Source organism: Diabrotica undecimpunctata, chromosome 7 (assembly GCF_040954645.1).
Source record: "Diabrotica undecimpunctata isolate CICGRU chromosome 7, icDiaUnde3, whole genome shotgun sequence".
NCBI lineage: Eukaryota > Metazoa > Arthropoda > Insecta > Coleoptera > Chrysomelidae > Diabrotica > Diabrotica undecimpunctata.
This window is the reverse complement of record NC_092809.1, coordinates 11,959,261-11,976,493: the sequence shown is the minus strand read 5'-3', so window position 1 is coordinate 11,976,493 and position 17,233 is coordinate 11,959,261. Positions and strand designations below refer to the sequence as shown.

General features: G+C 35.8%; 1 protein-coding gene across 7 annotated transcripts in view; it reads right to left on the bottom strand.

The window, feature by feature from the left end:
• Positions 1-17,233, bottom strand: part of heph (polypyrimidine tract-binding protein 1 heph) — a 539,711-nt gene that overhangs the window by 127,938 nt on the left and 394,540 nt on the right. For all 7 annotated transcript variants that reach the window (XM_072536694.1, XM_072536696.1, XM_072536698.1 and 4 more), the window contains one exon: positions 15,675-15,770. In XM_072536694.1, the coding sequence (XP_072392795.1) occupies positions 15,675-15,770 (96 nt within the window). The remainder of the gene's footprint in view (positions 1-15,674; positions 15,771-17,233) is intronic.

Here is a 17,233-nt window from a genome sequence, read left to right as displayed (position 1 = left end):
TCTTTGTTCTCAAGATGGATATTTGTTTCAGTTTAGTCCATACGCTGGAGCACGAGAACATAAAAGTGATATGGGACTGGGAGCAGATGTTGTTATAGATCTATTAAAAGTTCTTGACTTTTCTTCTCAACACAGAATATTTTTTGACAATTTTTTTTCGTCTTTTAAACTATTTCAATATATTACTGAAAATAATATATACGCCACAGGAACTGTGCGGGAAAACAGAATCCAAAAGTGTCCTTTAGATAGCTCAAATGATTTAAAAAAAGGGGGCAGAGGTGCTTTCGATTTTAGATATGATTTAAAATCCAAAATTTGTGTAGTTAAATGGAATGATAATTCAATCGTTATTATGATGTCAAATAATATACCAATAAATCCAATTCAGCAAGTAAAACGGTATGATAGAAAACAACGAAAAGAAGTAAGTGTAGACCAGCCATTTCTAATAAAAGAATACAACAAAAATATGGGGGGTGTTGATTTACACGATAACGGCATAGCCAATTATCGTATAAGAGTAAGAGGAAAGAAATGGTGGTGGCCTCTTTTTATAAATACTGTTACGATAATTATCCTGGCCTAAAATAACCGTAAATATTATGACTAATGTGTTCTGTTTTTAGATTTTACGAGAGTATTCTATTAGCCGGCAGAAATTTACCTGAATGAACCTTCCAGAAACGGTCGAGCCGATGTAAAAATACCCGTTTGCCTTACCGTTATAATTTCACCGCTAATCGAGAAGGCTGTTCGATGATTCTAGCGTAAAGGCAATGGCATATATAAAGGACATTTTATTTGGAAGGAACAGTTAATTCTGAACCCGCGCTCGCGAATTTGTAACGTACGGATATAAATAAATTATTGTCAGATAAGTTAATATAAATAAAGAAATAAATTAAATCCGTAAGTGTTATAAATATTGAACCTTTTAATAAATTCACAACAAATGGTGTCAGAGTGAGATCGAACATAAATTAGACTTATAATAATAATACAAGTGAATATAAAATAAATTGTGAAAATGGCTACGATTTATGAGCTGACAGTGACTAATTTAAGAAGACATCTTGAAGACAGAGAATTATCTTCCACCGGAAAAAAGGCTGAGTTAGTCCAACGACTAAAGAACGCTTTGCTAGAAGAAGGACTAGATCCAGAGACTTATATATTTGAAGACAAACATGATGCTGTCATCTCGTCGATTTCGAAATTGGAGAACAAAGTTTCTGACGATATTTCGAAAGTTTCTTCTGATGTAGCCAAAGTATCCGGCGACATCGCTTCTTTAGAAAGCAAAGTTTCTAACGAGATTTCTTCTCTGGAAAGCAAAGTCTCTGCTAACATCTCTTCGGAAATCTCTAAAGTCACTTCTGAGATGTCTGCCCTGGACGATAGAATATCTTCGTTAAAAAACCAAGTTGCTGCCGATATGTTGGCCTTCGAAGAAAAGATATGGAAAGAGATGGAAAAGAAGATGGAGGAAACCGGGACAGCAGAGAGAGGAAACAATCCAATTACAGTGGAGATAAAAGAAGACGAGACGAAATGTAAGTTGGAGACACGGCCGAAATTTGAAGGAAGTGGAGGTTCTATTCATGTTAAAGTCCCAACTTTCGACGGAAAATCATCATGGAACAACTACATGAAACAGTTCGAATCAGCCGCAAGAGCAAATGGATGGTCTGAAAAAGAAAAGGCGGTAAACCTGACTATCGCTCTTCGAGGAGATGCCTTAGATGTGCTTCAGACCATAGCCGTAGAGGAGACCGATGATTTCGAACAACTGAAGAAGAGGTTAAATATGCGATATGGCCACGAACATTTGGAACATGTATATCAGTCGCAGCTTAAAAATCGTAGACAGAAGAAAGATGAGGCTCTTCAAGAATATGAGGTAGATATTGCCAGATTAGTACGATATGCTTATCCAACAGCTCCCGAAAACATGATGGAAAAATTGGCCGTTCAAACGTTTATTGATGGTCTTCGTGATCATGAAATGCAGAGAACACTACGATTAGCTCGTCACAAGACGCTGGTTGATGTTTTATCCGCCGCCCTCGAATACGAGTCAGCTACGCAGGCCTCTGGCGGTTACAGTAAAGTTAGGACTGTAAAAGAGGAAGGAGATGAAGATAAACTTGACCAGCTCTTTAATTTGATGAAAAGCATGACATGCAAGAAAAAGAAGACCATAAAATCAAGAAACTCACCATCAGGAAAACCAGAACGAGTCAACCTTAGGGGGGCAGCTTCGACCCGGAACTCTTCCAAAGACCCTCTTATACTAATAGCTTCTTTGAAATGTCGTGAAGATAGTGTATATGTAGATGGAGACATAAATGGTAAAAAGCATACGTTGTTGGTGGATACCGGAGCGACCAGAACCATTATACGCCCGACAGTTATAAACAGCCGAAAGAAACTGTTACCAACGAGGTTGCGACTTCGGACCGCTACAGGTGAAAATGCCAACATTCATGGAGAAATCCAGGTACAATTGGGAATTGGAGCAGAAAAGTTCGTCCATACTGTTATAGTTGCTGACATCGAAGAGGATGTTATATTAGGAATGGACGTAATGAATATGCATGGATTCCAATTGGATTTTAAGAATAAGGTAATCAAAGTTGGCAACGAGGAGGTATTTCTTCATCCACATAATGACAACACTGTGCAAGCAGCCATTACAGAAGATACAGTCGTGCCTGCGAGAAGCGAAACGATCATAGTAGCGCGACTACAGGGAATTGTAGACGAAGGGACACCTGTTATGATGGAGCCTTGGAACCACGACGATGAGGTTGGCCGTGGAATCATAATTGGAAAGGAATTGGTGACTTCGGCTAAAGAAATTCCTGTGAGACTTATCAATGTCAACGACTACCCAGTGACCATCAAGAAAGAGACAAAGGTAGGAACTTGTGTACCTGTGACATCCATAATCCGTCAAGCGACAACATCTGATAATTCCAACGACAAATTCGACCAAATGGTTGCAGTTGCAGGACAGTCTCTAAATCAGATGGAGAAAAGGAAATTAAGGGAATTTCTTCGGCAGTATCGTGATATTTTCGTACCGAAAGGAGGAAAGACGGGAAGAACTACCGTTGTTAAGCATAAAATTGATACTGGTAATGCTAAGCCAATTCGTCAAACAGCTCGACGATTACCACAGGCGAAGAGAGAGGAAGCTGAAACGATTGTTCAGGAAATGAAGAAAGACGGGGTGATAGAACCTTCTACGAGCCCATGGGTCTCTCCGGTGGTCCTGGTTAAGAAGAAAGACGGAACGACGAGGTTCTGTGTGGATTACCGTTTGCTGAACAACGTTACCAAGAAAGATAGTTATCCTCTGCCTCGGATCGATGACACATTGGACACATTGGCTGGAAGTAAATTGTTTTCTACTTTGGATTTGAAGTCTGGATACTGGCAGGTAGAAATGGACCCAGTAGATAAAGAAAAGACAGCCTTCACCACAGGATCTGGATTGTGGCAATTCAACGTTATGCCATTTGGACTCTGTAATGCTCCTGCGACATTTGAGAGGCTTATGGAAAATGTGTTGAGAGGGTTATCTTGGAAAACATGCCTGGTTTATTTGGATGACATAATCGTCTTGGGGGAGACATTCGAAGAACATCTGAAGAATTTAGAAAACGTTTTTAATCGACTTAAAGCTGCCCAATTGATGTTAAACCCCAAGAAGTGCCAGCTATTTCAAGGTAAAGTCAATTATCTGGGTCATATAGTTAGTAAAGAAGGAGTGGCCGTGGATAAGGGAAAAATCGATTCCATTAAGGAATGGCCAAAACCAACTGACAAACATCAAGTGAGAAGTTTTCTTGGACTATGTACTTACTACCGGAGGTTTATTAAGAAGTTTGCAGATATCGCTAAGCCATTAACGCGACTTACGGAGGAAGCAAGAGATTACCGCTGGGATACAGACTGCCAAAATGCCTTTGAGACCTTGAAAAAGCATTTAATAACAGCACCAATTTTAGGGTATCCACTGCCAGAAGGAGAGTTCATCTTAGATACAGATGCAAGTAATGTGGGAATTGGAGGAGTGCTGTCTCAGATTCAAGGAGGACAGGAACGAGTCCTCGGATATTTTAGTAAAGTTCTTTCAAAACCTGAGCGGAATTATTGCGTCACGAGAAGAGAACTTCTGGCAGTAGTGAAATCAGTAGAGCACTTCTATCAATACCTCTATGGAAGAAAGTTTCTAATCCGAACCGACCATGCCGCCCTTAAGTGGTTGATGCAGTTTAAGAATCCAGAGGGTCAGATAGCCAGGTGGATCGAACGACTCCAAGAATACGATTTTAAGATTGAGCACCGGGCCGGAGTTAGCCACAGAAACGCTGATTCTCTTTCCAGAAGGCCATGCTCAGCAGAGTGTTCCCACTGCAACAAAACGGAATCCAAGGAAGCAGCAGTGCTAAGAACGACGATTGTCAACGACGACTGGACGCCTACTAAGATAAGGGAAGAACAAGAGAGAGATCCAGTTATACAGAAAATCCGAAAATGGAAAGAGGAAAACCGTCGACCACCTTGGCAGGAAATATCAAACCTATGCTCAGTAGTTAAGACGTATTGGGCCCAGTGGGACTCATTTATCATCGAAGATGGCTTGCTCAAACGAGTCCTGGAAAATGATGACGGTTCAGAGAAAAGAAGACAGTTGGTGATCCCAAAGAGCAGAATAGCCGAAGTACTTCGTCAGTTACACGACAGTCCATCGGGAGGGCATTTTGGTGTAAGGAAAACCCTTCAGCGAATTCGGGAACGGTTTTATTGGATGAACAGTTCCGACGACGTAAAAGACTGGTGTAAGAAATGTACTATTTGTGCTACGAGTAACGGGCCTCACCGGAAAAGGAGAGCTCCTATGAGACAATATAATGTTGGAAGCCCGTTTGAAAGAATAGCTTTGGACATTGCAGGGCCATTTCCAGAAAGTGAAAATGGGGGCAAGTACATGTTGGTAGTAATGGATTACTTCACTAAGTGGGTCGAGATTTATGCACTTCCAGACCAGAAGGCCGCCACCGTTGCAGATAAGTTGATCCAAGAATATATCAGCCGATTTGGAGTGCCTTTGGAGATCCATAGTGACCAAGGCAGGAACTTTGAAAGTGATCTATTCCAAGGAATATGTGATAGACTAGGCATGAAGAAAACAAGAACTACCGCGTATCATCCGCAATCGGATGGTATGGTAGAACGAATGAATAGGACAGTTGGCAAGTATTTGACAAAGATGGTGTCCGATCATCAGCGAGACTGGGACCAATACCTTCCGTTCTTCACAATGGCCTACAGATCTGCTGTTAACGAATCAACGGGCCAGACACCAGCCAGAGTCCTATTCGGACGCGAAATGCGACTACCTTGTGATCTAGAATTTGGGTGTCGACCTGGAGAAGATGTAGCAGGTGAAGATTATGTGATCGAATTACGAAGAAGAATGGACGATGTACATGAGTTGGTCCGTTCCCACCTTCAGATCGCTAGCGACCGAATGAAGAAACGGTACGATACACAAGCCGAAAAGGGTTGCTTTAAGAAGAACGACAAAGTATGGCTGTATAATCCCAAGAAGCGAAAAGGTTGTTCTCCCAAATTGCAGCAGTTTTGGGAAGGTCCATACCTCATCATGGAGAAGATCAACGATGTCATCTACCGAATAAGCAAGATTCCGAGGGGAAAGCCGATGATAGTACACCATAACCGGCTGGCGTCTTTCGAAGGTGACCACGACGTAGATGAAGAAGTGGAAGTAAACCAAGTCCAAGACGTGTCTGACCTCACGTTTGAGGAATTCATGGGTGCCTATGGAGGTACCGGTAAAGCAAGACATGGTGTTACCACTGAAGAAAAGCAAGATCTACTCGCGCTCCCCGATGACTACTCGCTGGCCCTTACCATCCCGGCCAGTATCAAAGACGCACCAGGGTTGGCATCCGTCTTTCGAAGGAAGTTTGGTCGAGTTGCAGAACTTCAATGCCAGGTGCCAGCTCCCGGTAAAACCTTGAAACTCCAAGATGCATCACGTTACCTTTTCTACCTGGTAACAAAAGACACTGCCCGTGACCAACCTACCTACCGAGATGTGTGGGAAGCCTTACTTCAATTGAGAGAGCACGTACTAGAGTCCGACGTGCAAAAGTTAGCCATGCCAAAGTTGGAGTGCCGCCAATTAGATTGGAGGGTTATCCGAAATATGGTGGAGGAGATCTTTAAAGACACCGAAGTCCAGGTGTTAGTCTGTTGCAATCCGCATAGTTACTGGTGCGGAGAGAAAACCGTCCCTTGTCATTTTTATACAACTGGAAGTTGTAAAAGAGGGTCCAGTTGCCGATACCAGCATACAGTTCCGGTTTCAGTCCCGACAAGGTTCCAGGAGGAACCATCTTTTAAGAGGGGGGCAATGTTACGATAATTATCCTGGCCTAAAATAACCGTAAATATTATGACTAATGTGTTCTGTTTTTAGATTTTACGAGAGTATTCTATTAGCCGGCAGAAATTTACCTGAATGAACCTTCCAGAAACGGTCGAGCCGATGTAAAAATACCCGTTTGCCTTACCGTTATAATTTCACCGCTAATCGAGAAGGCTGTTCGATGATTCTAGCGTAAAGGCAATGGCATATATAAAGGACATTTTATTTGGAAGGAACAGTTAATTCTGAACCCGCGCTCGCGAATTTGTAACGTACGGATATAAATAAATTATTGTCAGATAAGTTAATATAAATAAAGAAATAAATTAAATCCGTAAGTGTTATAAATATTGAACCTTTTAATAAATTCACAACAATACTATAGACAGTACAATCGTCAATGCATGGAAAATTTATAAATTGGCAAATGACTCTACAATATCGCAATTAGAGTTTCGCTCTTATATTGTTATGGCGCTAATAAAATCAGAAGAAAGTAATTCATTATCAGCCAGCGACGATGAGGGTACATCAGCTCCTAAATACAAAGGACGAGGAAGGCCAACAAAGTCAGAAATACCGAAAGAAATGAGAACTGACAAAGTGAACCACATCGTAATACGCCACCCTGAAAAGTCAAGAAAAAGATGCAGACAATGTAAAAGCCAAACTATATATATGTGTCAGAAGTGCAATGTACATTTACACTCTACATGTTTTGACAGCTTCCATAAATTGTAATATTAGGTTTTATAGTTTTTTTACAAATATTTTATTTAGTTTTACTACTTTTGTATCTTTAATTTTGAAATAAATCTCATAATCCATAAAAGTGTATTTCATTAATTTCTTAACAGATTCCACCATTGATGCGAAAACGCAACATTATTTTTTTAGAACACCCTGTAACCTAAAAAAAAATTATATCCAGTTTTGTCTTTAAAACACCATAAATAACTAACCCTTATATTATTTTTATAAAAAATTTACATATTTCATACCTTGGCGGTTAATGGGTTAAGTACACATTGGCTAATAACTGGGGACAATTAATAACGTTGTTTAAAATTTTAAACAAAAATATCAGCTCTCAACCTGCGGTTTTTCAATGGAGCAATGTTAAATTGAGACATTACAGAATAATCTATGGAATAATTTTCAGTATTTCTTATAATACTTAATATGTGCTTTAAAAGCTAAAGATCTTAGAAACTTCGGCTGAACGCTCTCCAATCCATCAATGTAAAATTGATGAAATAGGGACGAAACAACAGAGCAGTATTCAAAACCTTAGTAATACAATAATTTGAATATAATAGGTGAGAGATGACTGTTACGATAAATAAAACTAAGATTACGACGTCCTGTTTCCTTAATTTTAAGAAAATGGCTTCTAAATGTCAATGCACAATCCAATAATACACTCTAATCTCTAATCTCGGTAACTGAATGAAGAGTACATCATTAAGAACATATCTATTAGCTATTAGATTATTTATACGACCAAATGAAATACAAGAACATTTAGTTGGATTTAAGCTTAAACCATTTTATTTCGACCATAAACATATATTATTTACATCATCTCGCAAGAGATGTCTTTTCGATTTATCATGGTAAACAACGAAATAACTTCATCATCAAGATCATCAGCAAATAGCAGAAAGTGTAAGTTTTTGATAGCCTTACCAATATCATTAATGAAAGAAGTTAAAAAACAAGGGACCACAATGGGACCCTTGTTTGAGCCCCTTGACCCTTGACATTGGGACAACAACAATGGAATTCTTTTAAAATTTAATTGTTAATACGAACTTCCTGTGTACGTCCCATCAGAAAAATTTTAATCCAATTAACAATGGGCTCACCAAAGCCAGATGCATGAAGTTTGTGGACCTTAAGGTTATGATTAACCTGGTCAAAAGCCCTTGAGAAATCAGTGTAAATGCTGTCGACCTATTTTTATTCTCAAATGCACCTATAAAGTATTGTTGGTAATTGACAAGGTTTGTTACGGTTGACTTCCCGTTAGAAAATCCATGTTGTTAATCAATAATTATGTTTCTGCAAGCCCAGGTGAGATTTATCGATACCAAGTTATCTCTATAATTGTTAACACACTCACGATTGCCAGATAGATAGGTGTAGGAAAACTATTTTTCCAATAATGTGGAAATACAGATAATGACAAAGATAAATTAAAAATTTGTTGTAAAGGTTTGCAAAGGGAAAAATACAGTTCTTAATAAGTGATGCAGGTATACCATCAGGCCCTGAAAAATATGTAGTTTTTAAACTCATAATCTTCTCGAAAACATCAGTCAGTAAATTATACCCACTATAATTATATGTACCTGAAAAATAAGTGGCAAATAGATCGACTATTTCATCACCATTCTGAGAGATTACATCTCCACCAATATTAGACATTACATTAGGATAAGCACTAAACCCACGTGTAGCACTAACATGCCTCCAAAAAGAGCGGACATTACTTGAAAGATTTGCTTGAATATTCTCTAAATATTCTTAGAATATACTGCTTGTAATGATTTACATCTTACCCTTAACACCGAAAATTCATCATATGAGTTACTTAATGCGATACTAAAAAGTAAAACTCAAAAATAGTTCACGATTTTTACTGGGAAATAACCACAATTTTAGTTTACAATATGTTTATTTTGATGTTTCGATTTCCACTCCGGAAATCGTCCACAATACTATTCACTATTTTATTTTTGAATTTTGTAACGTGTTTTTCTCGAATTCATATTATTTGCTACATATTTTCAAGTGAACGTATTTTTTAGATAAAAGTCAAATAATAGGACTAATAATTAAGGTATGGACATAAGTAATTCGAGATTTAATAACAACAATTTCAGATATTTATTTTCAAACATTTCAATAGAAAGCCTAATATATTCAAGACCAATTAAAACCTAAATTACAGTAATAAAATTTAAAAAACGCGTCCATTTTTGCTGAACAAATGTAAAAAAATTTGGTTTGTATAAAATTACAGGCTGATTTGAATTCGGATTCGTGTTTCAATGCACTTTTGTTCGAGTTTTTTATTACACATTTGATTTAATTTTAATTAACACAAGTACAATTTTCTGTATTTAGAATATCATGTTATATATCATGTTAACAAATAGGGGAGGAAACCGCAGACGAGTAGCATGCCTTGAAGCGACAAGGGTTATTTCTATAGAGCCTGTGTTAGGATTTCGTAGTTATTTTGAGTATATTCTGACTGTTATTTGCAAAAGTTTAGTATTTTAATTAATTAGAACTTGATATTTACATGCGTTTTAATCTTTTTTATCTATCTGAACAATGAAATAAAAAAAAAACAAAGGTGAATTCTAGATGCAAAAAGAAATTCTTATAGCATATCGATACCAACCAAATAAAAAAGTATACTAACAGGTGAGGCTACAGCTATTTTGGAAGCCCTAATCTTCTTCGAAAAGAGTAGAACGATGTGCATTATCGTAACAGACTCATTAAATGCATTACTGGAACTGAAACAAATATATACCAACAACCCTATTATACAGAGTATAAAAAACGAACTAGAAAAATTTCGATCATTAGGAAGGGAAGCGGCTTTTATTTGGGTACCTTCACATACAGGTATTTGGAATTTGGTATACGGAAATGAAAAAGCAGACCAACTGGCTAACAAAAGTCTCTAATAAAAGTCTATAAGTCTAAAGTTTTCTATAAATTTTTTATTCGAATAATTTCAATCATTAATACGACATATCTCGGTTTGTATTGGGTCCACAACAAAATTAAATAGTCGAATCTCTTCATTTTTACCGTTTACAAGGTTTTCTTTTTGATAAAATGAAAGACATTTGAGTTATTCGTAAAAAACCGTTTAAAAACGTGTTTTACACGAACTTCAATCTCGAATAAGTCAAAAAATATGAATTAAAAAATCTATACATTTGTTTGCTTGAAATATGTCCCTCTATATTTTTGATATTAAACTTTTTACCCCCAGGGAAAAAGCACACATTGGTATAGGGTAGATTTGGCTTGTTGAGGTATTCCCTAGTTACAATTTCAATGATATCGATGCGTTTTCAAGAAAATCGGTAAAAACCTAAAATGGACTAATAATGCTTTTTTTTCTCTCTACATAAAATAATAGAGAATAACTTCATTTATGTATTCAGTACATTTTAAGCTTGTTTTTATATGTTAATGTAAAAATTAAAACATTATTGAAGTAGATGTGAAAAAAACTGGTTCTTTACTGCCATAATGCAATAAAATTTCACTCATCTCTCTTTTCTATTACAGCGTTTGTGATCATGGTCTAATACTAATACACATACAAACCGATGCCATAGACAGTCCATTGTTTGGGAGATTATAATACGTTTTAACCAATTATATTATTTTTAAGCTGAAGATGGGAATGTACCCAGGGGTTGGCTATATAACATACTAGTTAAAAAACTTTACAGCGAAGTAATTAATATATGTTGAAATCCAAACGGATTAAAATTGTTCAGTTGTCGGTCTTATCAGACGATCTTCAGTGAACTTAAAAGTACTTGTTAAATAACACCATCACAAAACAGTGGATATATTTACATTACACATTAAATGTTTAAAATTATAAAGTGAAACGACACATTGCCGATGTTAAAAGATTTACTTTCCGGGAACACAAATGTCCCTACCCGAAATTACACCTGCATCTGAGTTGTTCAGAAGACTGATGATTAAAAGCAAAGACTGATTATGTATCGCCTTATTCATCTCTAGATTGGGATTTCTTGAACTGACACGGATTCGATGTAAAATGTCATCTGAAATTTCATCGTTGTACTTGTTTCACAGATTACGTGGATTCGATGGAAAGCATTGATTGTCACCTGAGTGTGTGTAACGTGCAGATGCAGAAACAATTGCTTCAGCGATTGTCATGTCCTAATAATTATCATTTTTAAGCAAACTTAATATGCTGCACTAAACGATGGTTACCCTATAATTTGGACAGTTTAATACTTATGAAAATACCTTTAAGATCAAGATTAATTTTTTTTCGTAAACTGTTGGACAAGTTTTACAAAGAAAAATATGGAAATAATTTGCCACAGATTTTTAAAAGTTAATCCGAATTCACCTAAATCTAATAGACAAATATATTATATAAATAAGCAAAAAGCATTAAATGTGTCTCCATTTATTCGAGTGAAATCGATGGATAATGTGATCGGAAATTTTCCTCTCGTCGCAAATGGAAATTATTTTCCTTTTTTCTCTTTTTTCTCTATGCTCTAACATACGAGTTAAATAACGTAAAATTTCACGTATTACAGTTCTTTTATTTGAGGATATAGATTTAAAGTCTATTACACGAGCGTTGTTAGTTATTCTCTCTCTTCTCGTTTTTTATTACGACATGAATTACCCCTTTTGCCATTTCAGGGTGGATGAGAGATAAAAACTTTTACGTCGGGTTTTATGTTTTTATGTTAGGATTTTATGATAAAGTAGCGCACTTTTCGCCTTTATATAATTACTTATATTTAGGTCTAACTTTATTTTTTATTTAGATTTTATGCGCTGAAGTGTTATAAGCAGAATTACAAATCTTTTCAATATGTTTTACTAATAAATGATTGTAACAATAATTTGAAAACTTTGGTAATGAGTAAAACATCTGGAATCAGAATCTGATGCTGTGAATTAATGTGGAAGAATGTTACTTCTATTTTTCTATTTCTATTTTTATAAAGACATGAAAATGCTATGTATATTTGGTTTTAACAGTGCTTGTGAAAAGGCTCTGTAGTTATTATTAATAATTAAGGGATCCAGCTGATTTTAAAGCTAGCAGAAGTTCCGCCATGGAATTAGAGAACTTAATGTTCAAGAGGAAGTTTTCTCTTCTGACATTTCTGATACAGAAACTTTCAAAAACAACGTTTTTAAATTTTGTAAACAGTAGTTGATATGTTAGGGAAGACATTTGCAATTGTGATTAGACCGGCATAAATTAGAAGGCTCTTCCACGAAAATATTTAGCTTCTTGCTAAAGATCGTCTGTGCTAATGTTAGTGGACACCATGCCCTTCTTCTATTGATCATTGGCAAAAGCAAGAACCCAATATGGTTCAAAAATATTACTCAGCTTTCAGTGACGTATAAAGCTCAAAAATTTCTTAGATGAACAGTAAAATAATCACTGACTAGTATAAATATGTTTTCATACCATGTTAAAAAGTTTCGAAGATAGAAAATCAATTCAAATCCAATTGACAACAGATTATGACGTTTCTGCCTCCCAACGTCCCGGCCCTGTTCCAACCAATGGACCAGGGTGTGATTAAAAAATTAAAAAGAATTTGTAGGTCACCCGTGCTGCGCAAGCTTCTTTTAGCAGACGATATTGAGGAAAGTGTCATTCAGTTTGCAAAAATACTAAGTTTGAACGACTCTATACAACGTCTTCCGTTGAAGACTCCGATTCGTGGGATTTACTTACCAAAGAAAACTTAAAAACGCGTGGAATAACCTTTGGCCAGAAAATAAAGATATGGTAGAAGGCTCCGATGAAAATAAACCAGAAACTCTAAAAAATATGAAGGAAGTGGCTGTTTTGCGCTAGTAAGTTGCATGTAAGTAGTGAGTTCCTGGATGATAACGATATTGCAACCTCAGTTCAAGAGTCAGAAAATAATGACGGCAGTGACAGTGAAAAAAAAACAGCAGAAGACGACTCACTCCATTATCAATCCGCATAAGAGACAGTATCGGTACACAGCCAGATTGTAGATACAGCTCTTGCTATTTAAGCGAATAAAGGACTTGGCTGACAGAAAATGGGAGTCAAAGCTAAGGCAACCAAAAATTAGCGACTTTTCTAGTTAAGTTTAGAGTGATTCTTTTGTGTCTTTGAATTATTAAATACAAACATTTTAGTGCTCTGTTAAAAAATAAAATAAATTACTTATGATACAAAATGTGGGGAAAAAAACTATTAAAAATAGGATAAAACAAAATATGAGTTGTTTCGTGACTAAAATATTTAACAAATTTCCTATATTTCCCATTATAAGATTTGAGTTGCTAATTCAATCAAAACATGGTTTTGTCATTGAATATATGCAGTTGAAGTTGTACGTAAAACAGAATAATGTTTGGTTTCTCATATTCCTTTCAACATTATCGTGTAAACCAACAATAGAAAAATAATACGCTGTTGACGAAACTTTTATTATCTATCAAATACTCATTTTCGCCAGTCTGTTAATTATCTTTACTCATTGTCTCGGGAAGACTGTCGTGCCAACCGACCATTGGCCATTGTCTTGCAGCCATTCTTGTTCCCTTAACCCCCCACAGCGACTATTCATTGTTTTCGCAACATCAAATCAAAAGCGAAGGGAACAAATTTAAAACTAACAATGCTCCCGACGTACAAAGTTTTCATATTCCATTTAATATATAACAAAACTGGCATGAAAGTTGAGAAAACTGTATTTCGCTCCAAACTGGATGAACTGTTAAAGATAAAATCGCTCCTCTGATCTTGTGTTGAAATAAAATACACAATAAACAATAGCAGCCAAGTTTTCGTATTACATAGATAACAATAGAAGGATTCGAGAATGATGGGAGATAAAATCTTGTCAAGTTTTTAAAATACAATATGATGTTGGGATAAAAATAATTCTTCCCTACAAACACATCGGTTTTTCACTTTTCTCACTTACATTACAATGTAGTATATAAAAAGACTATCATATAATTTTGTATCATGTTGATTTTCTTTTAGTTCTAGTTTTCTAAATCACTTAGTCATGTTTTTTTAAGATTCCTAAGTTATTTATTGAAACTAGTTGTTGATACAAAAATGGTCAGTCGTACAAAATACAATGAATAAACAAAGGATCCGACAAATTCAAAGTTGTTGAGAACTCGGAAGTTGAATAAGTTTGATATTGATTTTTTAAATTATAAAGTACACGAACCTTATGGATTATTCAACTTACTACAAATTCATCATCATTTCTAAACTAGGTTTTTTCGTTGGACATATCAGTAATTGCGATCTGATCAACGAAAGACTAATGACCGTCAAGCTTACCATCAAGGGGTATAGAATAACAATAACAGGAGTTTATAGTGTCTATGATGATACATGATGAAGAAGTTTTTCTAACTCCTTAATGAGTTGGTCCTAGTAAAAGTTAAAAATCAACGTGATAAAGTACTGTTTGAAGACGTGATAAAGTACTGTTTGGAGACTCTATTGCAAGGACAAGTGGGAGAAAGAACATGGGGGGTTTGTATCGTATCCACTTACTGGACAAATATATACTGAACAAAATTTAACTGGCGTGAAACTAATCAAGGTGAACGCGTATTAAAAGCTTTGTCTTACAGATACAAACATTCTGAACGAAACATAACAATGGCTAATTTTTTCGCATAGCGCGAGTAGTGCGTGTCTTGTTGTGGAATTTATCATTAGTTGGTAGTACTTTGAAAAAAAAAGCAAATTATATGTTCCACAAGAAATGGTACCTTCGTCAGAGCGTGAGCCTGAATCGTCATTATAACAAATAGTACTTTCGTCGGGAAACCTATTGCATTATAGAGGAGAGTCTTCCAATGGTGGCGTTGGATTTATGGTCAATCAAAAACATACAAAGAATATACTCACAATTAAAAGCAAAAGTGATGAGTTATATATCTTATCTACACAATAAACGAGAAAATTCAATTAAAGATCATCAAGGTATACACACCTACCAGTGCCCACACAGAAGTTGAATGGTTCTACGATGTCGTTAACACTGCGATACATGAGGTAACCATCAACTATACCATACTGATGGAAGACCTAAACGCCAAAATGGGCCACAAGCAAGATGATTCGGAGTTTTTACTTGGACCTCACGGATATGGCGATAGAAACGAAAGAGGTCAAACTCTTATATAATTTCTTTTGCAACGTAATGTCATAAACGTATATGTATATGCCGGTGTTTCTATTTAAAAATACGCACATTGTCCATATATCTCAGAAACTGTACATTGACCATCTAATTTACGTAACCAACATTTTGTTGTTATATCATAGTTTAGGCATGCACTGCATACGGCAAATGGTAATTCTACTGAACTATTCTTAACTATTCATTAAAAAATGCTGAATACTTACTTTTTTAGCGTTTTCTTGATTGTTGTTATCAGCGTGTGGTGCTGAGGGAGCCATGACTGATACTGTAGATTGTGATAATAATTCGTCACTACCTCTCTGTAAAATAAAAATATAAATAGTTAAACAAGTACATACATAAATGATGCATTGTATATTGATTTAATAATAAGACAAAAAATAAAAATCCGGATCGGACCAGAGGCTCTCTGGCTGGATTAGGTTGCTCTCCGGGCGTAATCATCCTAATAACAGCCTTGATGCATAAATAACTATTAAACCATTGTATTTTAAATGATAATGATCTGTGAAGCGTCCGCTTCTTTGTACAATGAGAATTTAAACCAGCAAAAATATTTGTGGCCAGGATTTTATTTCTCTCTTATACATTTCGCAGCCCAAGTACTCGTCCTGTCATAAGCGCTTTATTAACGATTAAAAGTCAATGCTTTAAAATGCAATCGGCCTAAAATACTTATCGGGAAATGATAGAACAAGGTTTAAACTTGTATTTAGCTTTTTGGTGAATTCAAAAATAATGTTTTTTACTTGTATTTTGAGTCTTTATAAAAGTTTTTACAAAAAAATTACAAGAGTCTTATTTTCTTCAGAATGATCAAAATGATAAAAAAATTTGAACAACTTTTCGCCTGGGCGACCTTTTGAACCTTATTTGGGGTACTTATCTCATGAAAGTGATTATGCAAAAAAATCTCATGCGAATATTTTTCCGAACGAACCAGAGTTTTTGCCATGTCTAATTGAGAATAGGCAAACTGACCCATGAACATTTTCTAAGAAAATAACGCGCGGATGAGTGCTCGCTTCTAAAACACCAAACACGGTAGACACATTGACTGGCTTCCGTTCGAGTGGAAAGAAAAAAAAAATAGTGATTTATGCAGTGTGCACTCTTGAAAAATTTTGAAAAACTTTTTTTTGACATACATACTTTATACAAACTTTTTACGTTTTTATACAAACTTTTTGAGGTATGTTGTACAGCTGGTTCCTAAAAAAACTAATACGACTCTTAAAGCGTATTTTGTAGAAAATTGAGCAGTGTATTTTGAAGGATAAATACTTTTATTTACATACTGTCACTGTCACTACCAAATCTTAAAATTTGTCAGATAACTTATTCTGTTCAACCTCAAAAAATGGCACCGCATGCTTGCAAAGAACTAAAAGCAAGATATGAAATTACAAGATAGTTGGTCACTATCTGCCGTAGCGAACCATTTTAACGTAAGCCGAACAACAGTTTTTAATATTAATAAAAGATGGAGAAAACAAGAAACTCTAGAAAGAAAGCAAGGTTCTGGAAGACCAAAAATATCTACCGCTTATGAAGATCGTACGCTTTTGGAGAGATTAGAAGAGAAATCTTTTGAAGATTCAGAAACTGCAAGAATTATGTCACAGTTTCCGGGAAGAAAGACAACAACTTGACGCAGAATTAACGCATCGCGTCTTAGGTACCGAACTGCAGCAAGAAAAACAAGTTCTTACACGACAACAGAAGCATTCAAGACTTATATTTGCTTTAAACCATCAGCTAC